At 39.0% G+C, this 27,447-nt stretch overlaps 2 protein-coding genes across 3 annotated transcripts in view; one reads left to right on the forward strand and one right to left on the reverse strand.

Moving 5' to 3' along the window:
* Window positions 1-255: 255 nt before the first annotated feature.
* Window positions 256-6,083, forward strand: LOC141495668 (uncharacterized). The gene is made up of 4 exons (XM_074197264.1): window positions 256-712; window positions 2,013-2,149; window positions 2,567-2,683; window positions 4,845-6,083. The coding sequence occupies exons 1-4, from the start codon at window positions 256-258 to the stop codon at window positions 5,154-5,156; spliced, it is 1,023 nt and encodes a 340-aa protein (XP_074053365.1). The 3' UTR covers window positions 5,157-6,083.
* A 1,577-nt stretch (window positions 6,084-7,660) lies between these two features.
* ABCA3 (ATP binding cassette subfamily A member 3) overlaps window positions 7,661-27,447 on the reverse strand; it is a 123,966-nt gene continuing 104,179 nt past the window's right edge. For both annotated transcript variants that reach the window (XM_074197262.1, XM_074197263.1), the window contains exons 25-31: window positions 20,984-21,112; window positions 20,287-20,481; window positions 17,054-17,241; window positions 10,656-10,826; window positions 10,027-10,226; window positions 9,537-9,610; window positions 7,661-8,984 (exon numbers count right to left, since the gene is read on the reverse strand). In XM_074197262.1, coding sequence (XP_074053363.1) covers window positions 8,859-8,984; window positions 9,537-9,610; window positions 10,027-10,226; window positions 10,656-10,826; window positions 17,054-17,241; window positions 20,287-20,481; window positions 20,984-21,112 — 1,083 coding nt within the window. In that variant the 3' untranslated portion in view covers window positions 7,661-8,858. The remainder of the gene's footprint in view (window positions 8,985-9,536; window positions 9,611-10,026; window positions 10,227-10,655; window positions 10,827-17,053; window positions 17,242-20,286; window positions 20,482-20,983; window positions 21,113-27,447) is intronic.

Consider the following 27,447-nt stretch of genomic DNA (forward strand, 5'->3'; position numbering starts at 1 on the left):
TATTGGGGTGAGGACTGACTGCTAAGAAAGGAGACAGGGTGAACCAAGATGGGACTGATATGAATTGTGTTTGATTTGCAGGATCAAAGACTGGACTGGAACCCTCTTGATGACTTCTGCCCTGGGAACTTCCTCTGTATGTCTCCCAAGGCTGCCTGTGTGCATGCCTATATCGCTGTAGAGCCTGCTGGCCTACACTAAACTGCGTGACAAATCTTAGACAGGGCAAGGGACTCCTCAGGAGTAAAACCCTGGATGTACTCTTGCCTACAGGCCAGGGTCATGGGTCGCCTTGATGACTATGCCAAGAAACGAATTGTGGAACTTCGGAAAGCAGGACTGAGTTTTCGCAAAATCAAGAAGGTCCTGGAACTTGATAATATTCGTGTCACGCCACAGGCTATCTATCTCTTCTTGAAACGAAAAAATGTGGAGCCCAGCCCCCTGCCTGGCAGTAATCATCCTCTCCCTCCCAGGGACCAGAACAATCGACGACTGACACTCAGTAGGGCTGGTTGGGAGGATGAACAACTCTGGGACTTGCTGAAGGAGAGCGAGGTGGAGCCAAAGGAGTCCTTGGAAAGTCAGCCAGCTGGCCCCAGGGGAGAGCCTGGAGCTGGTCAGAGCTGGGATGGCAAAGAGGGCATTAGGATTGTCAGTGTAACATCTCTGTGTGAGGATGGTGGAGCTCACCCCAAAGAGACTTGTTCTGGTGAGGCTCCTCAGACATTCTCTAATAGTAAGCTTCCTAGGCCTTGTGGTCCTGTCTTAGTGGTTGAGTCCTACCGGAGAGTATGTTTACTGGTTTTCTGACCTTAAGAACTCTCTGCTTTATCTGTTGGGAAAAGTCACAGTGGTTTTACCTTCCCTTTCTCTCTTCCACTCTAGGTTGGCTGTCTCCTATACCTAGCATGTGGTAGTGGGGAGGGGGACCTGCAGAGTAGAAGCAGCTGGGGACGGGCAGCTAGGAGCATCGGCCCTGGAGTCAGGAGGACCTGGGTTCAAATACAGCATTAAACACTTAACAGTTATCTGACTGTGAGCAAGTCACTTAACCCCATTGCTTTGCAAACACCAAAAAGAAAAAAGAAGTTGGGGAGGGTATATAACAAATCAGGGCAACTTTCTTAACCTGATACTGCTTGGGTTACAAGTCCTTCTACCAAGGACTATTTGGATATTTGTGGGCTATAGTTGGTCAAACAATTCAGCTGTAAAAAAAAAAATTACTAGATTTATTGAATTTTGAATCCTACCTGCAGTTGCCTTGGCAACAACATACCAGTATGGCTTGGAGGGCCAGTTCTTAGAGAAGACAACGACCCATTGTGCTGGGCATATGCTGAGCAGGCATCTTCTGTTCTGATTTAGGCTTTAGGCATATTGCTGTTCTTGGGTAAATGTCCTTCCCTTCCAGAAAGGCAGTCCAATTTGTTATATAGAACATTGGTTTGGAATCAGATCTTGAAGGCTTGAGACCTCTGCCATATTCTTTGAGTTTCCTTATCTGAATCAGTTGATCCCCAAGGCACTTTATCAGTTTAAGAACTTATGGTCCTCTAGGATTCCCTGGGCTCCCTGTAACCTGATTTCTTGGGGTAGATGGGAGGCAGGGGAAGAAGTTAAATGTTGTGATGTTCTTTTTTAATAGCATTTAGCATTAGTGACATGCAGTATATAAAAGGGTTTTGTTTTTTTTCCCTTAGTCTTAACCTTCCAACTTCCTTCTTAGATCAGTATGCAGGACACAAGGGAGTTTGGGGAGCTTTTATGTCTAATTACCTCCATCATTCTGCTATTTATCATGAATTTCTAGGTAGTGTTTTAACCATTTCTAGTTATGGAGGAAAGAATGGCTACTTTTTTTTTCCCTGGGGAAAGAAAACACTCATTTATTCCTTCACTTTTTAGTACTGGCAGATGGTGCTACAGACATAGGAAACATGACTTTAGACTCTCAAGACTGGGATCTACCTGCCTTTCTGTAGCTGCTCTTACTGCTTTACTTGCAGATGATGCTGGCATTGGACTAGGGGCTCCTAGTCCATTGAGCCAACCTGCTTCCCCTCATCCATTGAGTCGGGGACGGAACTCAGCCCTCATTGTCAAGAAGAAGATCGTGGACAGAGCCATCTTCCTCCACAAGAAAGTAAGGAACAGGGCATCCCAAGGTTGGTGATGGGGGAGGGCAGGAAGCAGGAATGGTAGTCCATGAGTTCTGTCTTGCCTCTACTTGCCTGAAGTAGAAATAGTGGAAGTAGTTATGTAACCTTGCACAAATTATTTTGTTACTATGGCTTCAGTGGCCTTGCTTTAAAATACAGTTAGAGAGGGTAGTGGAAATATTGTCTTCAGAGGATAGTTTCAAGTCTAAATTTATTTGAGAAAGGACAGGAAAATACCCTGAATACAAGCCTCAGACTTAATCTATCACAAGCTCCCCCATCTAGGAGGTGGGAATCCTTTTTGCTTTATTAAAGGGGTGTTGTACTATATAGGGCTTGTACTGTATCCTCCATTTCTTGAAGAAGAGACTCAAGAATGACACTGCTTGTTTCCTCCACAGGCCACTGTCCAGAGCATGCAGAGGGGCTCTAGCTCCTCTTCTCTCCCTCTCCTGGTAGGAGTGCAGTCTTCTGGGCCCAACACTGACTTTCCAGACCTTAAGGACTCCAGCCCACATGTGAGTAGATAAAAAATGCAAGGAGATATGGATATAGGTGAAAGCAGCAAGCTTGGGAGAATCTCTTGAATGTTGGCAGCTGATGGAAGGGAGATGGGGGTAGCAGGGTGTAGGGAGAAGGTTTTTTTTTTTAATTTTTATTTAAGACAATGGGGTTAAGTGACTTGCCCAAAGTCACACAGCTGGGCAATTATTAAGTATCTGAGGCTGGATTTGAGGGTCCTCCTGAATCCAGGGCTGGTGCTCTATCCACTACGCCACCTAGCTGCCCCGAGAAAAGTTTTTGGTTATAGGACACATGAACTTAGGCAGGGGTAAAGTGGTTGAAAGAATTGATGTTATTAACTTGAAGAATGTTTATTTAGAAGAGATTTGGTTTCTGCTACTTGGCTCAGGAAGACAGTTATAAAACTTGAGAATTGGAAAGAATGACATCTTTTTAGTTCAACACATACATGAAAGGAATCTCCATTATAACATAATCAGCACAGAGTCATCCAGCTTCTGCTGGAAAACCTCAAGGCTATCCATTCCATCTTTCTTGTTCATTCATTTTTCATTTGACTGACTCTTTGTGAACCCATTTGGGGTTTTCTTATTTTGTTGAAGAGCTCTAATTGCTAGGAAGTTTTTTTCCTGTATTCAGAGTTTTTCAACATCTCATTATTCTACTTATGTTAGGGCAGTTAAAACATAAGAGGAGATTATACATAGGTAGTCTTCTCCCTTGTCTATTAACTCTTTATGGGGGGGGAGGGGTTTGCAAGGCAATGTGGTTAAAGTCACACAGCTAAGTAATTATTTTAAGTGTCTGAGGTTGGATTTGAACTCAGGTCCTTCTTACTCCAGGGCTGGTGCTCTTTATCTACTGCGCTACCTAGCTGCCCCAATTAACTCTTTTTTTATTCTTTTTTCCTTTCATTCCAGTGCTAAATATTTTGTGCCAAACTTGAACCAAAATACAAATTTCACAAGGGATTAATTATAGTTATAGTTTATGTTCCTCCTACCAACCCTATAAATGAATATAAAACAACTAAATAATAAATAAAACTTGCAAAAAATTTTTTTTAACATAACATGCTCTTGCACTGAGTTAAAACCCCCTTTTTCTTGGAAGGTGATGGGGTTAAGTGACTTTCCCAAGGTCACACAGTTAAAACTTTTTTGATTAGATTTTCGCACCTGGCAATTTTTCTTTCCATCCTTTGTATCATCTTTGACCATGAATCTGTCATCTTTACATTATAAACTGTGACCAAAAATCCAAATCCCATTCTCAGATTTTTCCTTTTTAGTCATTGTTGTTAACTCTCCAAATTAGTTTTTCTCTTCTGCATCCCTTGTGTTCAGTTGCACAATAGTGAAGAAAATAGAACCTGTGCCCTTGTAGTCTTTAGTTTCTTGCTCAAGACTTTGTAATCATTGTGAAGACCTTTTGGGTTTCTTCTGTGAGGATTCTTTGTTGGTTTATTAATCATTAGAAGTGGAGAGAATCATTCATTTTGAGAAGACCTAGAAAGCTTTCTCTTATGTCTTGGATCCAGGACCTCAAGCAGATAATAGAAGATGTTATTGCTGTCTTAGTGTCACTTTGCCAGGAGTCACCAAGTAACACCCTGCCCCTTCCCCTTTCTTCTCCTGATCTTTCCTGGGGGAATCTCTCCTAACTTCAGGGGGCTTCACTTGACTTTTTGAGGGCATAAAGTATTTTAAAGTATTCAATGCCTGTATGTTTAGGGAGAGGCTCAACTCTTTTTTAACTTCAATGAATTGCATTGTTGCTTTTGCTGTTCTTTCTTCTCGATTCCAATATCCATTCAAGAGTCAGTCTCTACTTGGGTAGAAACTTTTTTCCTTTTTGAAATTTCAGTTCTAAGTAAAGGATAGAAGCTAGGCAGAATGTGACTTGATTGGAGAAAAATATTTTATAGCTGGGTCCTCTTTATTGGCAGTCTTAAAACAGGCTGGGATGTCTTCTTGTTGGGTAAATTGTACTGGTCTGTTTGTGTTTTAATGTGTGTGTTGAACTAGAAACCTACAGCAGTCCCAAAAAGCCAGGTCCTAAGCTGCTGCTCTTTGGTCCTCTCAGCCTCCAGGAGGAAGTGAGGGAGAGTGAATTTTGAGTTTCCAACCTCACATGCTGCTTTTCTCTCCACAGGTTCAGGACATGGGCACTCAGACCCGTCTACCCTGGTCCAGTGCCCAGGCCCTGACTGAGAAGCTGGATGCGGTGCAAGGGGCTGTACAGCAGGTCCTGAAGGTGCTCCAAGTGCTGACGGATCAGCAGAGCCGGCTTGAACGGCAGCAGGAGCAGCAGCAGCACTGGCAGCAGCAAGTACTGGGGACTCTGCAGCAGCTCAGGGGACCCCCCCGGAGTCAGGCCCCTGGGATCAGGGAAACCCAGGACTTGGGGATTGCTGGGACTCTTGAAAGTCCGAATTTCCACCAATTTAAAATGGAACTTCTTTGACCTTGTGGGAAAGACCCCCTATATAGGTGTGGCATACCTGAAGGGACAGGACCTTTAGCTTTGGGGAATAAGGGGTCTGTGTCCTGCTACTGTCTCAGCTGAAGACAGCCCTCATAGAAGTAGGGTGTGGGCAGGAAACCCTGCCCCCCTCCCCCCAGCCCTTATGTCTGTGTATACCACATAGGCTGTAGCCCCCACATCCTTTTCCTGTGTTGATATCTTCTCCGACAAGCCCTACCCACCTTCAGGGCCTGTGGAGGGTGCTGGAGGTGGGGGTTGTTTAATTATAGACAACCTGGTGACCTAGGGAGACTTTATGACTTTTTCCTTTCCTGGGGTTTAGACTCTGAGTAAGTTTCTTTACTTTCATATGTTGTTATAAGTGAGTGAAGGGCTCAGGTGTTTCTTCAAGATAGGGGATGGATTGTACAGTTTTCTGGTGACTCCTAAGCATGTTCCAAGGCTTAGAGAACAGTGTGGAGTCAGGATTAAGGACATAGTTGGTGTGGGGGAACAGTACCTATATGATGCTAAGCTATTGAAGATCATCACAAGGGAGTTAGATGTTCTAATGGAGATGCTTTTCTATCAGGCATTGACAGTTTTAATGTGACATAAATCTACTCTACCATGGATAGGTCTAATGGATAGGTGGGATTCCCATCCTAGGCTTTTTTCAGCCTCCCTGCAAAAGTTGCATCTTTGGGTGGAAGAGGCGCAGACTGCTAACATCTATGTACATAAAAGTCTGCCCAGCAGCCTGGACAGGAAGAGGGTCCAGTAAGACTCAGGAAGTTACTTTGCTGACATGCATTTATTGACATTACGAAAGTAGAAACAAGGAGACAAGAGAAGGCAGTATAGTCTCCCCAGATTTCCAACCTGGAAACCATATCTATGTCATTAAACAATTACATGAGCACGGTCCTATTGTGTGATGTTTTCATTTCTGTGTCAGTGTCATAATTTGTAGTTGAGCACTAAAGGGGCAGTGACCCTCTCACTTTTTTCACAATCCTAGTCAATACTGAGGCTCATCACAGTAGGAAAATGTTACCACCTCTCACTCAAGAGTTCTTGTTACCCAGGGGATCAACTCACACAAATGAGACTAATGGGGGCCCAGTTTGTAAGTAAGTTGAATGACCTGCCTTGACAGAGTAGGCTTTCCCAGCCAGGGCACCCTAAACTAGTGTAATCACTATATTCTTCCCAGTCCCCAAAGTGCTCATGTGGTGCCTCATGCCAGGAGGGACCTCCGATGACTAAGGCACCTAATGAGTGTGAAGCTGAAGGATGGCAGGTGGAAACCACAGCCTATTTAATAGTGGTATCATAGATGGTACTGGGGGCTGGCAGGTTTCTATTTGGTAGAATATTCTGATTTCTCTTAGCAGCTAGCTGTAGTGCCATAGCAGTGTTCTAATCCTGGCTGAAAGTCAAAGGGATTCTTTTCAGTTTCTCCCCCTTTTCTTAGTTTTGCTTGCCTGACCTAGCGCCTACCAGACTAGGTTTTTTTTTTTATCATTAACCTATAGAGATGCCAGTTTCTAAAGAAAATGAAAACACAGAAGGGGGGGCAGTCTTAGACATACTAAGATCTGTCTTCTGCTAAATACCTATGAATGAAACTTGGCAAGTGAAGTACTTTTTTTTTGTCCAACTCTAAAGCATCTTTTTTTTTTCCCCTGAGGGTCTAGAAGCTTGGACTCTGCCCAACTCTAAAACAAAGTGGAATTAGGTTTCACCCAGCCATTATCATGATGGCTAAGAATGGGAGGACTGTAGGTAGTATTAGGTGAAATGTGGAGACCAGAGAAGGGAAGATTTCTAGAGTTGATGTTGACTGAACTATATGGCAGCAACAGTAGTCATGGAACATCCTTGGTGAAGTCTGTTATCACCTCTGCTAGAGGAGGGTTGGGTACTGGAGGTCAGTATAAATGATAACACCTTCTCTGAATGGATTAGTTTGTCTATTGCCTGAACTTTAGAGCTTCCCTCCCTTGATAAGATTTTGTAAGCTTTTTACTTGCCAATCTTGGATTTTTTGATAAGGGAGGGAGAATTTGCATTTTACTTCTGAAGCTGAATAGTATGAACTAAGGGATTGGGCTAAAATGTATAAAAGGGGAAGCCTTTCCCCTGAGGTCTGTCATAAAAAGGAGGTGGGATGAGCTTTAGGATCTCTTTATGAAGCCAAATGGCAATGTTGAGTTAGGTTCAATGGAAACTAATCTCAGAGTTCTACTTCTACCTAGGGTCGTCTTACATTAAGCTGAAATCAGTCTCCTATGACTTCCACTCAATGAACCTGGTTTGCCTTTAGAGTAAAAAAAAAAATGTGATCTCTCCTAGAAGGACATGTAGCTATGGCAACTCTTAAAAATCTTTAGGTTCAATATTTCCCATTTTTTCAACTCTGATTTGTAAAATTGGAACTTGACAGTATAGGAAGCTTCAGAAACACTTAGCACAAGACAAGTGGGGTAAAGGAGAGAACTGAAGACATGACACTTATTTTTTTAGATAAATGCACATTTTTTAATGTTTTCTGTGGCCTGTAGGTATTTTTTAATAAGTCAAGGCGCATGTGTTACATTGAAGGCTCAAAGCCTCTGGTAGGCAGTAGCACCTTTGTAGGAAAAACAACAATAAAAATAAACAGGGTTTATCAAGAATGTTCTTTCACTGGGGGACTGTGCAAATACAATTTTCAGACCATGCCTATGGCACACTAATGCTTTCTCAGCTATGTTATTTGCTTATTTCCAAATCCCCTTCCTCTCAACAAACTGATCATCCCACAGAAGTGGTATCACCCAGAACTGAACACTGACCTGCAGATGTGATCTAAACTGGGGCATTGTCGTGTAAGATTCTGACCCACTCCCATTATCTCCAGTTGGTAGGCTATGTTTATAAAGACTGAACTATTTTGTCCACCGTGATTAATGTGACACAGGGATGTCATCACACACGTGCACTTGAACACATCGTGGGGGCATGCAGGGATTGGTGGTGATGAAACTATGAAGGGGAAGCACCATCTCCTGCCACAAATGGGCCCCCAATGCAAGAAGTGAATGGTAAATTAATTCACCTGGGACACAAAACGAGAGTCGAGGTCACCATCCTGGAAAAATTGATACATGTCTCTCTGCTGAAGTTTGTATTTTGCTTAATTGGAATCAGGGTCACAGTTTCAGGTCATTTTGGAGAACATTAGACAGAATTCCCCAATTTCACACCTTACTCCTAGACTCAAATGGTGCATCAATCTCTTTAGGCTGGTGGCCACTGACTCCCATGGAGCCGAATATCTTGGGGGTCTGCCAAATGATTAGTGTGAGGATTAGCACGGTCCTGTCCTTTCCTGAATCCCCTACTCCTTGACACTGCTTACAGGGTTCTGCTGTGCATTTTGGCTCGGTATTTAGGGTTCTTGAGTTGCCTTAAACAACTACACTCAGAATTAAATTCACCATGAGCACGGTTCTATTCTGTTGTCTATAGCATGCTCGTCATCTCTAGTGTGAGAGCAGTATTAAAATCTATTATGGATACTTAATTATATCCATAATATAAAAAGAACCAACTAAAAATAAAGGTGCAGGGTAAAAAGTGGTGGAGGGTGTAACTTTTTTCAGTAACAACCCTGTAACAAGTACCCCCGAAAGCCAACTTCATGGTACTGCACGTTCATCGTTCATCTGCTGAAGATTGTAAATGTGCAAAGCTCATGAAGACTTGTTCCAGTGAGACTTGACTGACGGAATAGTCGTCTAGTCCATACTTCTCTTTGGCTTTCTCCAAGATGCCAAACACCTTTGGAAAAGCACAATCATTACTCAAGTCTCCACCCAATGGAAGAGAGGGATTACTTCTCTGTCTATGCCAGGGGTCAAAGTGAGGCTTGACAAGGAAAGGCCTTACATCATCAGGACCACAATGTGAAAATTAAGGCTTTTGGAAGGACAGAATGTCCCAAAGTTAGTTATTAAACTCCTGAGATTTGGGACAAAAAGGAGTCCTCCCCCCCACCTACTCCTACCCCCAATCCCCAAGATGCTGCTTTTAAGATTCCCAGGTAAAAAAATGCTTTCAGTTCAAGCGGCAAAGCACAGAACTGTGCTCTTAATTTACAAGGAATTTAGATCACCTGAGAGAATTCAGGCTAAGAAATCTTGGTCTGTATTGCCATCCTAAGTTTCAGAGGAAAGAAACTTAACTGCTTAGGAAAGCAGAAAGATTGAGTTTACCACATTTTCAGATTCCCAAAGGCTATAGGTTATCTGCCACTTTAATTCTTCCTGGGTGTCCCTTGCTAGAGGCAGCATTCCTCTAGTTTGACACTGGGAAGTTATTCCCCAAACTCACCTTGGCCCAGCTGAGGTCCTTACTAGGCAAGTGGTAATGGACCATTCCTTGGTGTTCATCCTTCAGGATGCTCCCTGCCAGGGGGAAGAGACAGTTATTATGAGGGACACAGTGGGGAAGGTTTTCTCACTACATTTAGTCTTCAACCAGTGTTAACTCCAGTCAGTTCAATTACCCAAGTGACCAGAGGGAGTAGAGTGAAGTTAATAAAAAACAGGATCCAAACACCCCTTTTTTTCTCTTTGGCTTTGGATCACCCTAAGCAGCTGTTTAGCTTTTGTAGTTCTAATTCCATAGGGAGATGAAAGCATGTGCTGGATGAAGCCCAACTATCTGAGAATCCGTTTTCAGATATCTTAAGAAATCACCAGGCAAATTCTCAGGGGGAGGGAAAATGCTGCAAGACTACTGAGAATCTCCATGTCAAGTCCCTTGCTTTTTGATGACTCCATGGACTCAGAGTCTACAAGGAAGGTTTCAGTTATGGTACCTGGGAAAGTCTGGTTGATAAATATCTTGAACAACTCCAGGGCCTCCATTTTGCCCTCTTGCCTGTCGCTTTTAACCTTCGCTAAGAGGGTGTAGCCACTCCCAAACTTGCTCTTGAGATGTTGTGGACTGCCCAGGCATTTGAACTGCCCATTCACCATCATGGTCAATCGGGTGCATAAGGCATCACACTCTTCCATGCTGAAAAGTGAAGGGATTAGAGGTAGAAAGGACTAGAGAAGCCTTTTAGAGAGTGAAGGTTTTGGTTCCCATCTCTACATAAGGCAGGCTTGGTAATGCAGGACCTTAATTTCTTATAACATGAAGAAGTCTATGACTATACATGAACTCTGTGATAATTCATGTTCTTGGTCCTATTCCCAGCCTTCATCTTTGTCCCTATTGCAATTTATAGAGTCATGGAACAGAAGGTTGAAAGGAGCCTTAGAAATCACTTAGCTCAAACTCATTTTAAAAAGAGAAAAACCAAGGATGAGAAGGAAGTGATTTGCTCAAGGTCTCACATTTGGGACTGGAATCCTTTCCTGCCTCAGTCAGGTACTCTTTTTGCCACCCCCTACCATTTCCTACTGTTCTTACTCTACCTGTGTCAAAGTGAGAGCTCCATACCTGTGGGAGGTTATGACAATGGCCTTGCCAGATTCACGGGCTCGTGTCACTGTATCCCAGAGCAGGCGCCGAGCTACAGGGTCCATGCCTGTGGATGGCTCATCCAGGAAAACCACGGAAGGCTCTCCAATCAAGGCAATCCCAGTGCTCAGCTTACGCTTGTTGCCACCACTATATCACAAGAAAGAAGAAATGGGTGAACCATAAAACAATACAAATTCCCAGATTCAGAACACTGGGGAGTGAAGGGACACGGGAATACATGATTAGAATGTGAAGTTTACTACCTCTCAAACAGACTCTATTATAGTTAAACTATATGATATAAATAACAATCCAATCATTCATTTGAATTACATTTGTCTTTTTTTTTGGCAAGGCAATTGGGTTAAGTATCGAGTATCTGAGATCACATTTGAACTCAGGTCCTTTTGACAGCAGGCAGATGCTCTATCCACTGTATCATCTAGCTGCTCTCAAATACCATTTATTACAGCCTATTTGTATATAATTTCCTTCAAGGACTTTATGACATAGTTTGGGGTGATTATATAAATAAAATAAAGTATAAGTATATAAAAGAAACAAAGTCTTAGGGGATCAGATGACTTCAACAATTGTTAAAAAACCACCAGGTACTGAATTAAAATGTGAAAATAGAGTATTAGAAGACAATGGGGCTGGTAAAGATATTTTACAACTACAATGTCACAAATTTAATGTGACAAATCAAGTAAAATGAAGCAATGGAAAACAATACAATAAATGTCACAGGAAAAATTGGATATCAATATAAAGAAAAATAAATTTAGACCCATACCTAACATCAAATATAATAAATCCAAAGATATTGAAGAGTGGTATTTTTTAAAAAAGTTTTAATAAAATGGAATAGTATTTATCTTACTTGTAGATGGGAAATAATTATTATTAAGAAATTAACACCAATAAGTTGATTATACAATTTAAATATATAATATAAAATAAACCAATATACAAGAGAAAAATAAAACTAAGGTGAAAAGGCAAATATTTTGGAAAAAATCCTAAATATTTAAGTTTTTTAATATTTTTGTCCTATTTTCCATGTTAATTTTACTATAATTTTGTCCAAATCTATTGAAATATGCCTTTGGAATTTCAATTTATTCAGACTATCAGTTATATGGGAAGTAGTAATATCTTTTTTCTTTTTAATTATTATTCATTTTGAACTTGAATAGAAAAAGACAAAAAAAGAGGAACATTTCCATGTATGCAGCGTAACATAAAAAGATTCAATATAAAACTATGAATTTCCATTTTATAGTTTTCTTAAAACTTTCTCAAATTATGTAATAAACACTACATCATTTTCAAATATACTGATTTTTTAAAAAAAATTTTTAATTTTCCCCAACTACATGCAAAAATAAAATCAACATTTACTTCCAAAACCTTGAGTTCCAAATTCTCTTCCTTCCTTTCACCCTACTCCCCTACATTGAGAAAGTAAGTTACTTAGTGTAGCCATGAAAAACATTATTACAAGTCAAATTTTAAAAGTAAACATAACACCCCCCAAAAAAAGAAATCTCAAAAAATAAAGTGGAAAAAAAAAGTATGCTTCAATCTGTATTCAGACGCTATCAGCTCTGTCTTTGGGATGAATGGGATTCTTTATCATAAGTCCCGCAGAGTTCTCTTGGATCACAGCATTGCTGAGAAAAAGTAGGTTATTCATAGCCGATCATCCTTCAACATTGATGTTACTTTGTATAAGGTGCATTTCCTATTGTATCAGCTCATGTAAGTTTTTTAACTGAAAGCATCCTGTTCAAGTCCCACAACAAAAGCATTTTTTCTCATTGACATACCACAATTTGTCCAGCCATTCATTCCCCAACTGTTGGATATCCCCTCAATTTCTGACTCCCCACCACCAGAAGAGAGCTGCTATAATCTGCTGTATACTTTTTTTCTCCCTCCTCAGTTTGTCCTAGAGAAGGTTACCATTAGACATATGTGTCCATGTTAAGCATGTACGAGTATATGCATGTGTATGTGTGTGCATATGTGTATGTGTGTAAAAGCACACAATAAATACTTCTCTGGTTGTGGATTACATCTTCCTTCATAGGTCCTTTGTAGTTGATTTGAGTAATTTTAAAACTCAAAATGTTCTTTCTTTTCTACCAATACATTTTTGGAATTATTATTATATACTCTCTTGTTAGGTTAATTATCATGTATTGAATGGTTTTGCTATTTTAAATAGGTTCAGAGAAGTATTTCATAAATATTACTAGAATATGTGATTTTGATTAATTTTGTGAGTTTAACAATCTACACTTTTGCTAGATTCACTTCTCAGGACTACCCTGATTCATTTGCATTTTCTATGTACATGACTACATAATCTACAAATAGCAATCTGTTTATCTTTCCCTTGCCTGTTTTTATCTCTTGGATCTCATTTCTTTGGGATTTCCATCCTCTCTAAAAATCATGTTATGTATAACTGATGATGGGATTCTGAGGCAAAAATCATCCTTTTTTCCCTTACATTCCTACATTCTTAGGGTCTTCATCAATAATAGAAATTAATTTTTCTCAAATGCTTTTAAAATATTTTGGGGTACATGAAAAGATTTTTAATTAACAACCATACTAAGTTTTAATATTTAATAATTAATGGTACTTTTAGCTTCTCACTGTATCAGAGACCAACTAATCCAAACCACATGTGAAATAGAAGCTCCATCATGAAGCAATCCATTACATATATTCACAGCAATAACTGTTAGGAAGTCTTCCCTTAATTCAGCTTAAATTTGCCATTTTCCCCCCTAATTGCTCCCTCTAGGAAAAAAAGAAGAAAAAAGATTTGTCTCTTTAAAAGGAAAGCCCTTCAATTACTTGAAGACAACTCAAACTCCTTTCCCTCTGCTTCCTCTCCATGCCTCCTATTAGTTTTTTTCCTCCAGGCTAAAGGGCTCCAGATTTTTCAACTAATTCTCATTCCACAGGATATTAATAAATCTAGATTTTCTTCACTATCTTGACTGCCTTTTCCCTATTACTTGGCTCCTTAAAATGTGGTGCCTGGAACTGAACAATATTACAGATATGGTACAGTCACACCATAGAAGACGGCATGGGACAGCAAGGTGGCAGAGTAGATGGAGAGCCCAGGCCTGGAGACAGGAAGACCTGAGTTCAAATTTGACCTCAGACTTACTAGCTGTTTGAACATGGGCAAGTCACTTAACCCTGTTTCCCTCTGATTCCTCTTCTGTGCAATGAATTGGAAATGGAAATGGCAACCTACCCTAGAATCTTTGCCAAGAAGACTCCAAATAGGATGTTTAGCTGGTTTTTAGGACCTCAAAACAGTGAAATAAATAGAAATTGGGGCAGCTAGGTGGCACAGTGGATAGAGCACAGCCCTTGAGGTCAGGAGGACCTGAGTTCAAATCCGACCTCAGACACTTAATAATTGCCTAGCTGTATGGCCTTAGACAAGTCACTTAATCTTATCGCCTTAAATAAATAAAATTTTAAAAAAAGAAAGAATATATTAAAGTCTCTCAAAGGAATGAGGGAGGCAATAATGAGCAACTGAGAAACTGGCCAATTCAGATGGCTGAATATATGTCACTGAAAAAGGAGAAGAAAATCATTAAAAACAAAGATAAAAATAAAACTTCAACCCTCACCAGAAACCTCACTCTCATCTGAACTGGTCAAAAGAAAGAATACACACACACACACACACACACACACACACACACACACACACACACACACACACAGATACAGTTGAGTACAGAAATACATTTCAATAAGGAAAGAAGAAAATGGAGAAGGGGGAGTTAAAAGGAGGGTAGTTTAAGGGAAGAATTAATTCTCAACAAGGGAGAGAGATTAATTCTCAATAAAACTAAGAATGTACAAAAATATTTACAGCTCATTTATAGCAGTGTATGGAAATCTGAGGGTGTACCCATGAATGGCTGAACCGTGATGGATTATAAAAATTATAAATGATAGAATGCTACTGTACTTTAAAAAATGATGAAAGGGATGGTTTCAGACAATCCTGGGAAGACTGGTATGAACTGATGTGGAATAAAGTGAACAGAACCAGAACAACATATATATACTGATGATAAAACATGCCACCCACCTCCTGATTAAGAGGTAAAATACTGAGGGTGCAGAATGAGACATATTTTTTTGGATATGATCAACGTGGAAATTCATTTTTTCCTGTATGCTTTTATAAAAAGAGTTTTGTATTTCTTGTGTTCTCAATTAGAGGAAGGGGATGTTTTTCAGAGGAGAGGAAGACAAAGTGAATTTTTGTTGAATGAAAAAATAAAATATAATAAAAATCTCCATGCTTTTAATATAGTTTTAAATGCATAAATAAAATATCATTTTTTTAAGGTTTTTGCAAGGCAAATGGGGTTAAGTGGCTTGGCCAAGACCACACAACTACGTAATTATTAAGTGTCTGAGGCCGGATTTGAACCCAGATACTCCTGACTCCAAGGCCAGTGCTTTATCCACTGTGCCACCTAGCTGCTCCTAAAATATCATTTAAAAATAAATAATGCTTTAAAAATAAACCAAATGGGGCAGCTAGGTGGTGCAGTGGATAGAACACCGGCCTTGGAACCAGGAGAACCTGAGTTCAAATCCAGCCTCAGACATTTAATGATGACCTAGCTGTGTGACCTTGGGCAAGTCACTTAACTCCATTACCTTGCAAAACAAAACCAAAAAAAAAAAAACCCCAAATAGAAAAAGAGCCTAGAAAAAAATAAATCACATGATAAAATAGAATATTTCCAAGAAATATATACATCTCTCCATTAAAGTTCTACTATGATTTATCACAGTGGTGTGTTTCTCATTTTTAATTAGTACATTAAGATTTCAAGCACTTTATATAGTTTACTTGATCTTCACAACAACCTCTTGAGGCAGGTGCTACTATTATAACCAGTGAGAAAGGAGGAAGTAGGCTCAGAGAGGGCCATGTGAAAGTAACACAGTGAGAAAGTATGAAACAGGATTTGAATTCAGGTCTTCTTAACTATACGCTGTGGTGTGGGCATGTCTATTATCTAAGGATCGGCCTGAATTAAGGGAAGCTCAACACTGGGTTCAACCCAGAATGACAGACTGTTGGCCATGGTAACTCAGACTCTCTTCTAAGCTGGCATGTGCCAGAATTTTCCATATGTCTACTAACAAAATCACGAGTCCATTAAAAATAGGTTAAAATGGATAATTTCTATATTAAAAGTAAATATATTAGGGAAGCTAGGAAGCACAGTGGATAGAGCACCAGCCCTTGGGGTCCGGAGGACCTGAGTTCAAATCTGACCTCATACACTTAATAATTGCCTAGCTGTGTGACCTTGGGCAAGTCACTTAATCCCACTGCCTTAAATAAACAAATAAAATAAAAAAAAGTAAATATATTAAAGTCTCCCAAAGGAATGAGGGAGGCAATAATGAGCAACCGAGAAACTGGTAAATTCAGATGGCTTAATATGTCACTGAAAAAAAAGCAGAAAATCATTAAGAACAAAGATAAAATAAAACTTCAACCCCACCACAAAACAGACAACACACTGGATAATCAAAAAAAAACTGACTTGATCACAGATCAAGGAAATGAGATTCTGAGAATTCTTTGAGGGAAAAGCAAAAGAAATCTGATACTTTAACACAAGGGTGTGCACATAAAGATCCTTGCAGACCACATATTGGCTTAAAAACCATGTATATATGTTACCTACATTCTTTTTTGCATTTTTTTATTGACTTAGTTAAGTATTTCCCAATTAGAGTTTAATTTGTTTGGGTCTCAATGCAGGCCTCATATGTGACACCTCAGCTTTATGATTTATGAAATCATAATGAAAGCTTTCCCTCCATCATTTCAGCTCACAAACCACACACACACACACACACACACACACCCTTTTTGGCAAGGCAACGGGGTTAAGTGACTTGTCCAAGGTCACACAACTAGAGAATTATTAAGTGTTTGAGGCTGGATTTGAACTCAGGTCATCCTGACTCCACTGCGACACCTAGCTGCACCCCCCACCTTCTAGAAGATTCTACAGTATTCCATATTTTCCCCCAAATCCTCTATAAGAAAGGAAGATGTGAGGTACACTCTGAGACAAGGGCAAGTCACTGTTTAGCAATGAAATGGTGACTAACCAGACCATAGGAACGGATCTCCCTATTGTCAGTATTCATTAATCTTATGAGGTTACCTCACTGATGTGGAAACATTCATTCCTTCTACTGAGGAGAGTCACCCCCCTGAGTACAAAAGAAGTCATCTTACAAATGGCATCTGGTATAAGGAAGTGAATGCTGAGACTTACCTGTAGGTCTTGACAAGTTTATCTGCATGGGGTTCCAGAAGCAGACCCTGTAACACATTCTTCACACAGTTGCTAATATGGCACTCAGGGATGCCCCGGAGCCGGGCATACATGATCAGAGTCTCTCGCCCAGTCATGTGTTCCAACAAGGCATCAAACTGAGGACAGTAGCCTATTCGTTGTCGTACCTGAAACAATAGTGAATTCCCCAGGAGAAAGGTGTAATCAAAAGAGAAAACCCTATTACATGCATTTGCTACAGAGAATCTGTAAAGAAAAAGGACTCAGAAAACATTCTATCTATGACCCTACCCAGGAGAAGTATTTGTTCCAAATACTTCCCTTTCTAGGACTTTAATGGATAGCAATTTAAATTAAGATGAAATCAAAATAGAATTCAATGGATTTCCCATTCCTGGAGCAGACTGGACTAGATGGGCATCTTTCAATGCTTCCTTATCAGGGTTATTCCTGGGTTTCCACTGAAGCAAAGAGCCAGGATGCATCAGCCTGTATCTCTGCTAAATTCCAGGTGAGTGTGTCCAGGACAGAATACAAATGGAAAATCACACAGGAGAATCTTGTTTGACCCTATGAAGCTATCAACATCATTGTTTACAATTAAACAGACATGGATGAGAAAGGCAGGATCCCCACCCTGGGATGTCAGAAATGGCATTCAGCCTTGTAAATGTGCTCTGGGAATAAGGCAGAGTCCAGACACATGGACTGGTCATGTCAGGAATGGCACTTAGCAACCAATCAGCATGAGAGGGACAAGTTTCAGTTTTATAATTTAGTTTTATAATTTAGGACCTATGTTTTGAATGCAGAAATGAGTAGAATTTCCCCCTTTTCTCCCTCAAAAACATTTCTGCTAAAAACTCTGGGACCTAGTAAAGTATGATCTGGCCAGTTGTTAAAACACTTGTTGATAGATGAAATTGTTGCTGTTTTCTTTGCAGGTCTTCATATCTAACAATGGGTTAGCAAGTACAGCAACCTATCATCCTATGAGCAGATAAAACTGTCTACAGATAAATAACAAAGCCAAAAGGGCTATGATCAAAAAATTAAAGTCCTCATATTTCCTCCCATAATGTAACTCTAACATGAAAATATTTGGTTCAAACTGCATCTTTAGAGGCTTGCTATTCATATAGACCTTATGTGTTAATTGTGAATGAGGAAATCAGACAAGAGTAAGAGATCTGGAATTCAGAGGGAAAAGGAAAATCAGTTTTCTCCCCAGGAAGTGTTTCCGTGGATGAAGCATCTAATCTCCAAAAAAAGGTAGATTCCCCTATTGGGAGTCCTAGTCAGGAGTTTGCTGTGCATTGTGCATTAAATAGGAACGGGAAATGGTCTGCAGCAGCAATCAGTCATGAAGGCAGCCGTCTTGGCTAACTAGCAAGAAGACAAAGTACTGTGCATCTTTTTTTTTTGTTTTTTTTTTCCCCAAGGCAAATGGGGTTAAGTGGCTTGCCCAAGGCCACACAGCTAGGTAATTATTAAGTGTATGAGACCGGATTTGAACCCAGGTACTCCTGACTCCAAGGCCAGTGCTTTATCCACTACGCCACCTAGCTGCCCCATCTGTGGATCTTTTAAGCAAGTATGGAGGCCTAAGAAAACATGCAGTGACTTAAAAGGGATATGCTATTTTGTTAATACCAAGTAACAACTCTGTTGATTTCTGTCCTAGAAAAGAAGGTCAAAGGGCTAAAAAAATTATGTCAACTCGCCAGATTATCAGGGGAAAATAAACTGTTCCTTGAAGGAATGCCTACAAAGGGGAAACAAAGAAGAAAAAATTACATGAATTGTTACCCTGTGACAAAAGGCTGCAAGATAGAAGAATAAAACACCAAGAAGGGAGGAAGGGGGCCCATTAAATATCTGTAGCTAAGTAATAGATGGGGAGGGGTAGCTGGATCATCTCAAAAGAAAGCAGCCTTCTTATAGTATTTTTACTTTTTTGTTTTTCATGGCTTTTCACTTTTGTTCAGTTATCTTCTTTTACAGCAGGACTAATGTGAAAATGTATATAACATGATTGATTGTTCATATATAACCTATATCAGATTGCTTGCCTTCTTGGGGAGGGGGAATGAGAAGAAAAATTTGGAACTCAAAATCTTATAAAAATGAATGTTGAAATCTTTTTTACATGTAAATGGAAACTTAAAAAACATTTATAAAAAAAGTACTTTATGAACCTTAAAAAATACAGAAAGCAGTTTCTTATGCCTTAAAAAAAAGCAGCTCCTTGGATTCCAAGGAAAGATGATTTAGTCACAAAAGCCATCAGATGAGAGATCATTCAGTAATAGTGAAAGAAAGAGAAGATGAGTGGTGGTCAGTGGTGATTCCCTGTTGAGGGAACCAATATGGTTCTTTGTTCATCTAACAAATAAGAGAGAGCCTCCTAACAATTGTCAAATTTAATAGACCTTCCCCATATTACTTATTTTATGATAAATAGTACTACCAAAAAAACTTTAGCTAAGGATTGTGAAATCTTGGGCAAAAAAAAGAATTAGGAAGACAAGTCTTTTTATTATTAGTGGAAACTGAAAGTTGGGCATTCAGAAGAGAGACAAATTTGGGACCTAAACAATTGGTTAAAAAAGGAAAGGATAAGAATTTCTAAATAACAACATAAAGTATGGGAATTAGGACTTTCTGTGAGGGACATATATTTAAGGGTATATTTAAGGCTCTCCCCCTCATGCAACAGGTTACATACTTCAGGTCTGGAATGCATATCCTCCTAACCTCTGCCTCTGAAAAATCTTAAGTTTCCTCCAGTAATCAGCTCAAATACTATCTTCATCTACACTCCCTTCCCCCAGAACTATTCTGTATCTATTTTGTCACTATTTGGTATCTACTCATATAGGCAACTGTTTCTCCTTCTCTCCTCATTCTCCTCAGGGCTAATTTGCAGGACCTCCTGTCTGTCCTATCAGTATCTAGTGGGGTCCCTAGAATATGGAAGATTCTTATGAAATGTTTTCTGATTCATCAGTTGACTGCAAAAATCTATTTGTCTAAGATGGTCAAGAGTCTGGGAGTGAGAACACTGTCCATATAGACCTACTAAAGTCTGATGCCACTGAAAACAGCAAATGAAATGGGGAACAATTTCCTCCATCAATGTTTCAAAAGTTCTATTTTTTTTTATGATGCCACATTTATCTCAGGGCACTGTTTTCCTGGGAAAATCTTACCTTTTTAATGTCAGTGATGATGCTGCAGCCATCAACAAAGGCATCTCCAAAGGTAATAGTGTCTTCTCCAGTCAGCATTTTGAAGGTGGTGGTTTTCCCTGCTCCATTAAAACCCAGAAGTCCAAAGCACTCTCCTTTCTGGACTGTGAGGGAGATTCTGTCCACAGCTAGGAAGGGCACCCTCTGGCTATACACCTAAGATGTACCACCCAAGAGAGAACCCATAAACTGAGGAACCACTGCCTGGTATTTTGAAAATTAAGCTTGTAGATCCTTAAAAAATATATTTTTTTATTTTTTAGATTTTTCAAGGCAATGGGGTTAAGTGGCTTGCCCAAGGCCACGCAGCTAGGCAATTAAGTGTCTTGAGGCCAAATTTGAACTCAGGGACTCCAGGGCCGGTGCTCTATCGACTGCACCACCTAGCCACCCGACCCTTAAGAAATAAACACAAGCCCCACCTCCTAGGAATGCAAAAGCAAAACAAATGAAAATAAAATTTTATTTATTAAAAAAATTGGAAAAAAGTTATAAAAAACCAAAGTGCTTTGTGAACCTTAAAAAAAAGAAAGAATTCCTCAGATATATAAAGAAGACACACATACATTTTAGAGATCAGCTGCTTCAAGTTGATAATATATTTCATAAACTGCAGGTGGGAAGGATCAGGTCAACTATGACCATAACCTGGCTTTACCTTTGTGAGTTCCTTAATAACCAATGGGGTATTCAGCAACAACTCTGGCAGAGAATCCAAAACTTTCTTTTTCTCATCTTCAACGTCTTGGTCTTTTGGAATCACTGATGATTGGATATGTAACTGTGCCTGGGTTCCAGAGACAAAATTTAAAGTTGTAAAAACCTTGGAGATGTCTGGTTCAACTGGGATTGGAGGGAGGTTAAAAGAGCAGGATTTGAGGGGCAATAAGGTTGTGTTTGTTAGTTATTCAGAAATGTTGAAAAAAAAATAGTGTGCTCTGAAGAAGACTTTTCAGGAATTACTCCCTCAGATTATATATATGTATGGATGCATGCATAGACATATACACACACACCTATAAGTATGTCAAAATATACATATGTATATACATATGTGTACCTACATAACTGGCTACTTTCCACAAGGACAGAAATTAAGCTCCATCATGATTGTGAAATTGAGGAAATGACTCATGTTGAATTGCAAATATTCTGAGAAAACTTTAGAAAAGGAACAGAGTGGAACATTTCTAAGAACTAAGTCCCAGGAGCAATCAGCTGAATATAGGACACTTTCAATTCATGACCAGGTAAGGGGCAGAAAAGATCATATACAATTTTCATCACATAATACTGACAAGTTTTTGCACAAACAAAATAAATATAGTTAAAATTAAAAGAGAAACAATTAACTGGGAAAAACATTTACAGTAAGTTTATCTGCTAAAGGTCTGATAGCCAAGATATATATATATACAAGATATATATATATATGTATATATGAAATTGATTCACGTATTCCCCTAATAGCTATTCCCCAACAGCTTGATGTTCATTCTCTTTTTATTGATAGTTTATTTTTCCAAATACATATTATGAAAGTTTTTCAACATTCATTCATATACTTCTGTATAAAAGTTAGAAATTTCCTTCCACCCTCCCTCCCCAACCCCATCCCTTCAGTAGCAAAAGTCAGATTAATATTGTACATACACATTTGTGTTAAACTTGTTTACAGATTAGTCATATTTGATATGAAGAATGAAGATTAAGGGAAAGAAATTCATGAGATATTTAAAAAAATGAATGAAGTGTTTATCAGATTTTGAAAGGGTTTTCCCCCCCTTTGTTTTGGTTTTTTTTTTCTTTCTCTGGATGGGGATAGCATTGTCCTTAGCCAATCTATTGGGTTGTCCTAGCTCTATGAACTGCTAAGAGGAGCTGTATCCATCAAGGTTGATCAACTCACAATGTTGTTAATGTGTAGAATGTTCTCTTGATTCTGTTCCCTTCACTGGGCATCAGATTCTGTAATTCATTCCATGCTTCTCTAGAGTCCGACTGTTTATGGTTTCTCATAGAACAATAGCATTCCATAATATTCATATACCATAACTTGTTTAGCCATTCCCTAACTGGTGGGCATTTCCTCAATTTCCAATTCTTTGCCACCACAAAAAGAGCTGCTATGAATATTTTGGAACATGTGGGATGTTTCCCATTTTTTATAATTTCTTCTGGATATAGACCTAGTCTTGGAATTGCTGGGCCAAAGGATATGTTCAGTTTTTTTTTAAGGTTTTTGCAAGGCAAATGGGGTTAAGTGGCTTGCCCAAGGCCACACAGCTAAGTAATTATTAAGTGTCTGAGACCGGATTTGAACCCAGGTGCTCCTGACTCCAGGGTCGGTGTTTTATCCACTATGCCACCTAGCCGCCCCCCCCCCCCACCTCGCCGCCCCCTATGTTCAGTTTTATTACTCTTTGGGCATGTTTCAAAATTGTTTTCCAGAAAGGTTGGATTAGTTTACAACTCTATCAACAATGCATTAATGTCCCAATCATCCCACAGCTTCTCCAGTATTGATCATTTTCCCTTTTTGTCATCTTAGCCAATCTGATAGATGTGAGGTAGTACCTCATAGTTGTTTTAATTTGTATTTCTCTAATCAATAATGATTTGGAACATTTTTTCATATCAATCATGAAATACATATATAGCTTTAATTTCTTCATTTGAAAACTGTCTGTTCATATCCTTTTGATCATTTTGATGTTCATTCTTGAAGTAGACCATGACATCAAGACAAATGATGACATAAGAACATAAATTGAATTTTAGTGAGGGGAGGGCTGTACTAAGTCACTAAGGCTGTACTAAGAAACCTCACTTTCTTCTTCAGAGCCAGATATGAATCAAGACAGCTGGAGATGGCCCTGGATGTAAGGAAATCGGGTTCAAATGACTTGCTCAAAACATACAGCTAGGCGGCTAGGTGGCGTAGTGGATAAAGTACTGGCCCTGGAGTCAGGAGCACCTGGGTTCAAATCCGGTCTCAGACACTTAATAATTACCTAGCTGTGTGGCCTTGGGCAAGCCACTTAACCCCATTGCCTTACCAAAAAAAAAAAAAAAAAAGACATACAGAGGCTGGGGCTGGGTTTGAATTCCGGTCTGCCTGACCTGTGTGCTATTCATTGTGTCACCCTAGCTGCTCCAATAGATATATAAAGTATATAAAGATGCAGGTTTCCCATGGAAAAAATCCAACTTTATGGGGGCGGCTAGGTGGTACAGTAGATAGAACACCGGCCTTGGAGTCAGGAGTACCTGGGTTCAAATCTGATCTCAGACACTTACTAATTATCTAGCCGTGTGGCCTTGGGCAAGCCACTTAACCCCATTGCCTTGCAAAAACTTAAAAAAAAATCCAACTTTTCAACAGACAGATGAAGGGATGCTCTAAGTCACTAATGGAGAAATGTAAACAAACAGGTGAGATTCCATTCCCATCAGATAGGCTGACAAAAGTGACAAAAAAGGAAAAATAACAATTGTTTGAGGGACACAAAGGAGAGGCACACTAGTATACTGTGAAATCAGATTGGAAATCAGTCTGAAACTATGCCTAAGAAGTCACTGAATTATGTATATGCTTTGACAAAGCAATACCCGAAGATGATCAAACAAAGAGGAAAAATACCCATATGTACAAAAATAGTAATAGTAGTCTTTTATTGTGCAAAGAACTGAAAACAGAGAGTGTCCATTACTTTGGGGAAAGGTTGAACAAATTATGGCACATAAAAGCAACGGAATATTATTATGCCATAAGAATTATAAAAAGAAATGTTCTGGAAATTTTGTTAAATCTTACATGACCTGATGTAAGAGTGAAGTGAGTAGAACCAGGAGTTATTAACAATATTATTTTAAAAAGGCCATTTTGAAAGAATTGAGAACTCTAATCAATACACTTTCTGACAGAAAGTTGATGGAATAAAATTAAAGAATGAGATGCAGATTTGTGAACATGGAAAAGTTGTAGATTTGTTTTTCTTGACTATGTACATTGATAACATGTTATAAATAGGTTTCTGTATTAGGGGAGAGGAGTTTAAAACATTATTATGATTATTATTTTTAAAGAAAAACTAGGAGGCAGATAAGTGGCTCGGTGGATAGAGCACTGGCCCTGGAGTCACAAGGACCCGAGTTCAAATCCTGCCTCAGATACTCAATAATTGACTAGCTGTGTGACCTTGGACAAGTCACTTAGCCCCATTGGCTAAAATAAATTTTAAAAATTAAAAAAATAAAAGAATGTACTTAAGAAAGACTAGTTTTATTAGCTCTTAGGAAAATGGCTGACTTTATAACTGAAAGAATAGACTTCTGTTTCTATTTGGCTTATACATGATGGTGGGAAATGAAGATTCTGTTGTGATCATTTGAGTTTGTGAAATCCCATGGGGTTTGTTGATAAATTTTGTTTGAAAACACTATACAAGACCTCAGTAAACTTCAAACTGAACACCAGCAGACATTATCTCTGAAAACTAGAAAGCAAAACAGCATCAAAAAGTAATTATTACTGATAGTACCTGAAAACTTAAGCTTTTTTAGTTTTCTATTTGCTAAAAAAAAAGACTAAATGGGTGCGTTTTCTTTGGCAAGGCAATGAGGTTAAGTGACTTACCCAGGGTCATACAGCTAGGTAATTATTAAGTGTCTGAGGCTGGATTTGAACTCAGGTCCTCCTGATTTCAGGGCCAGTGCTCCATCCACTGTGCCACCTAGCTGCCCTAAATGGGTGTTTTATAAGTTAATGCCACTATTAGCCAACATTTTTGATCATTGTTATTCCCAGGTAAAGTAGTTTGCATTTATAACATTGTAGCAATTGTGCATACTGTTCTTTTGATTCTGGTTTGGTCCTTTTGCATAATTTCATTCCCAAAATTTTTTCTGGTTTCTACATATTCATTATTCTTGATTATTCCTGCATTCTTATATCATCATCATTTGTCTAGCCATTTCTAATTTTTTGGACTCATTGTCTATCTCCAAATTTTTGTTTCCAATATCACTACTACACATTGCAATATTGGTACAATGTACAGTGCTATATACTAATGATGATGTCCTTCATTCTCAAAGAAGATCATGACATCAAAGATGTGATGCCATGACAAGCATATGAATTGGATCTGAGTGAGGAGATGTTGTGCTAAGTTACCAGCCTTACTTTCTTCTCAAGAGTCATCTGGATCCAGTGGCCAGATATGAATCAAGATGACTGGAGATGGCCCTGGATATAAAGCAAACAGGATTAAGTGATTTGCTCAAGGTTACACAACTAGTCAAGTGTTTGGGGCAGCATTTGAACACCAGACTCCAAGACTAGTTCTCTATTCACTGTGCCATCTAGCTGTCCAATAGTTTAAACAGCTGGGTCCTTCTTTATTGTCAAAAATTTCCTTGAGAAATAAACCCAATAGTGAGACTGTGACTGACAGAGGAACCTTTCTTGTGATATGAATCTAGAACTTATTAGAGCCAAGGGCAAGGTATATATATCTAAAACAAGTACATTGGCTAGATGTAGAAATCATCTACTAGAGATGATAAAAGAGGGCTAAGGCCTAGGGAGACAGGGAGTGGGACACAGATGATGATCTTGCAAAGCAGAAAGAGGAGTAATCAGAGAGTAGAACCAGAGGGAAATCTTAGGGATGAGTAAATATTCAGAAAGAAGGGATCAGTAGTAATTGCAGTAGTATCATAAATAAGAAGAATGCAAGCTGAAGAAGTCCACTGGATCGAACACTTAAGATTGGTAAACTTACAGAAACTAGTTTCAGTTGAGTGGAGGCAGATGTAAGTCATCTGAGGATTGAAGAGGACATGATTAAATTCAAATAAGCAAGGTGCTTTGCACTTTCTGAGTGTGACTTTGAAAGGAAGAAAGAATACAAGATAGTCAAGGGAAGGGTTTTGTTTTGAAGAGGGGGGAATATGCTGTTTTTGTAAGTAGGAGAGAACGTACTAGAGGATAAGAAGATACTGAAGATGAGGCAATGAAAGGGAATGCTCTTGTAGGCAAGTTTCAGGAGAAGGCAGAAGGAGATGGAATCAAGATTACAGGTGGAGGAGGTGGTCTTGACAAAGAGAAGAACCATTTTTTTCTTAGAGCCTGGAGCAATGAAGGAAAAAAGGAGGGATGATGGAGTGTTTTGAAGCATGAAGTAGGGGAAAAGAGGGAGGTCACAAAAGATGTACTTGGTTTTTATCAAAAATGTTCTTTTTTCCTTTTATTTTGTGTATTTTTACTCCCTTTAAGATGTAGTACAGGGGGAACAGGGCTCAGTTTCTATCACTCATTTAATCATTCTTGCTAACTCTAAAACCACAATGCCAATTCCTCAGCAAAATAGGGAGCATCAGATCACATGTGAATGAGTGAACTTATTGATCAAAGGTATAAGACAGATTCCTTTACTTCTCTGACAACTTAAAGGGCACAAAGATTCATTTGTTTGGTCTGTTGGGAATTGTATCTGTTTTTATGGAATAGTATTTTGCTGAGATTTAAAAATAATATCTTGCATATCATTCCCTATAGATAGCCCATGGATTTAAAATAGTACCATCTTGGAAAACGGAGTCTGAAATCATGTCCCTGGCCAAACTCTATTTTCAAGATCAGCAGAAGTTATACAATATTCATGGCTATAGAAACAAATTTATGATGGGTTGGCTAAATCTGATTCAAATTCATTTTTTCTCTTTAAGAAAGATGGCTATGCAGAATCAGGAGAAAGTTATTACTTTAACAGCAATATTGTATAATGATAAACTATGATAGACTTAGTTTTTTTTTCCAGCAACGTAGTGATCAAAGACAATTCTAAAAGACCTGTGATAGAAAATGCCATCTACATCCAGAGACAGAACTATAGTATCTGAATGCAGATCAAAGTATACTATTTTCACTTTTTAAAATTTGGTTTTTGTTTTTTCCTTCTCATAGTCTTTCCCTTCTTTTTCTGACTCTTCTTTCACAGCATGACTAATATGGAAATATGTCTAACATGATTGTGCATGTATAACATATCAGATTACTTGCTATCCTATGTTGGGGGATAGAACTTTACAAAAACAAAAACTGAATGTTGAAAA

Source organism: Macrotis lagotis, chromosome 8 (genome assembly GCF_037893015.1).
Source record: "Macrotis lagotis isolate mMagLag1 chromosome 8, bilby.v1.9.chrom.fasta, whole genome shotgun sequence".
Lineage (NCBI taxonomy): Eukaryota > Metazoa > Chordata > Mammalia > Peramelemorphia > Peramelidae > Macrotis > Macrotis lagotis.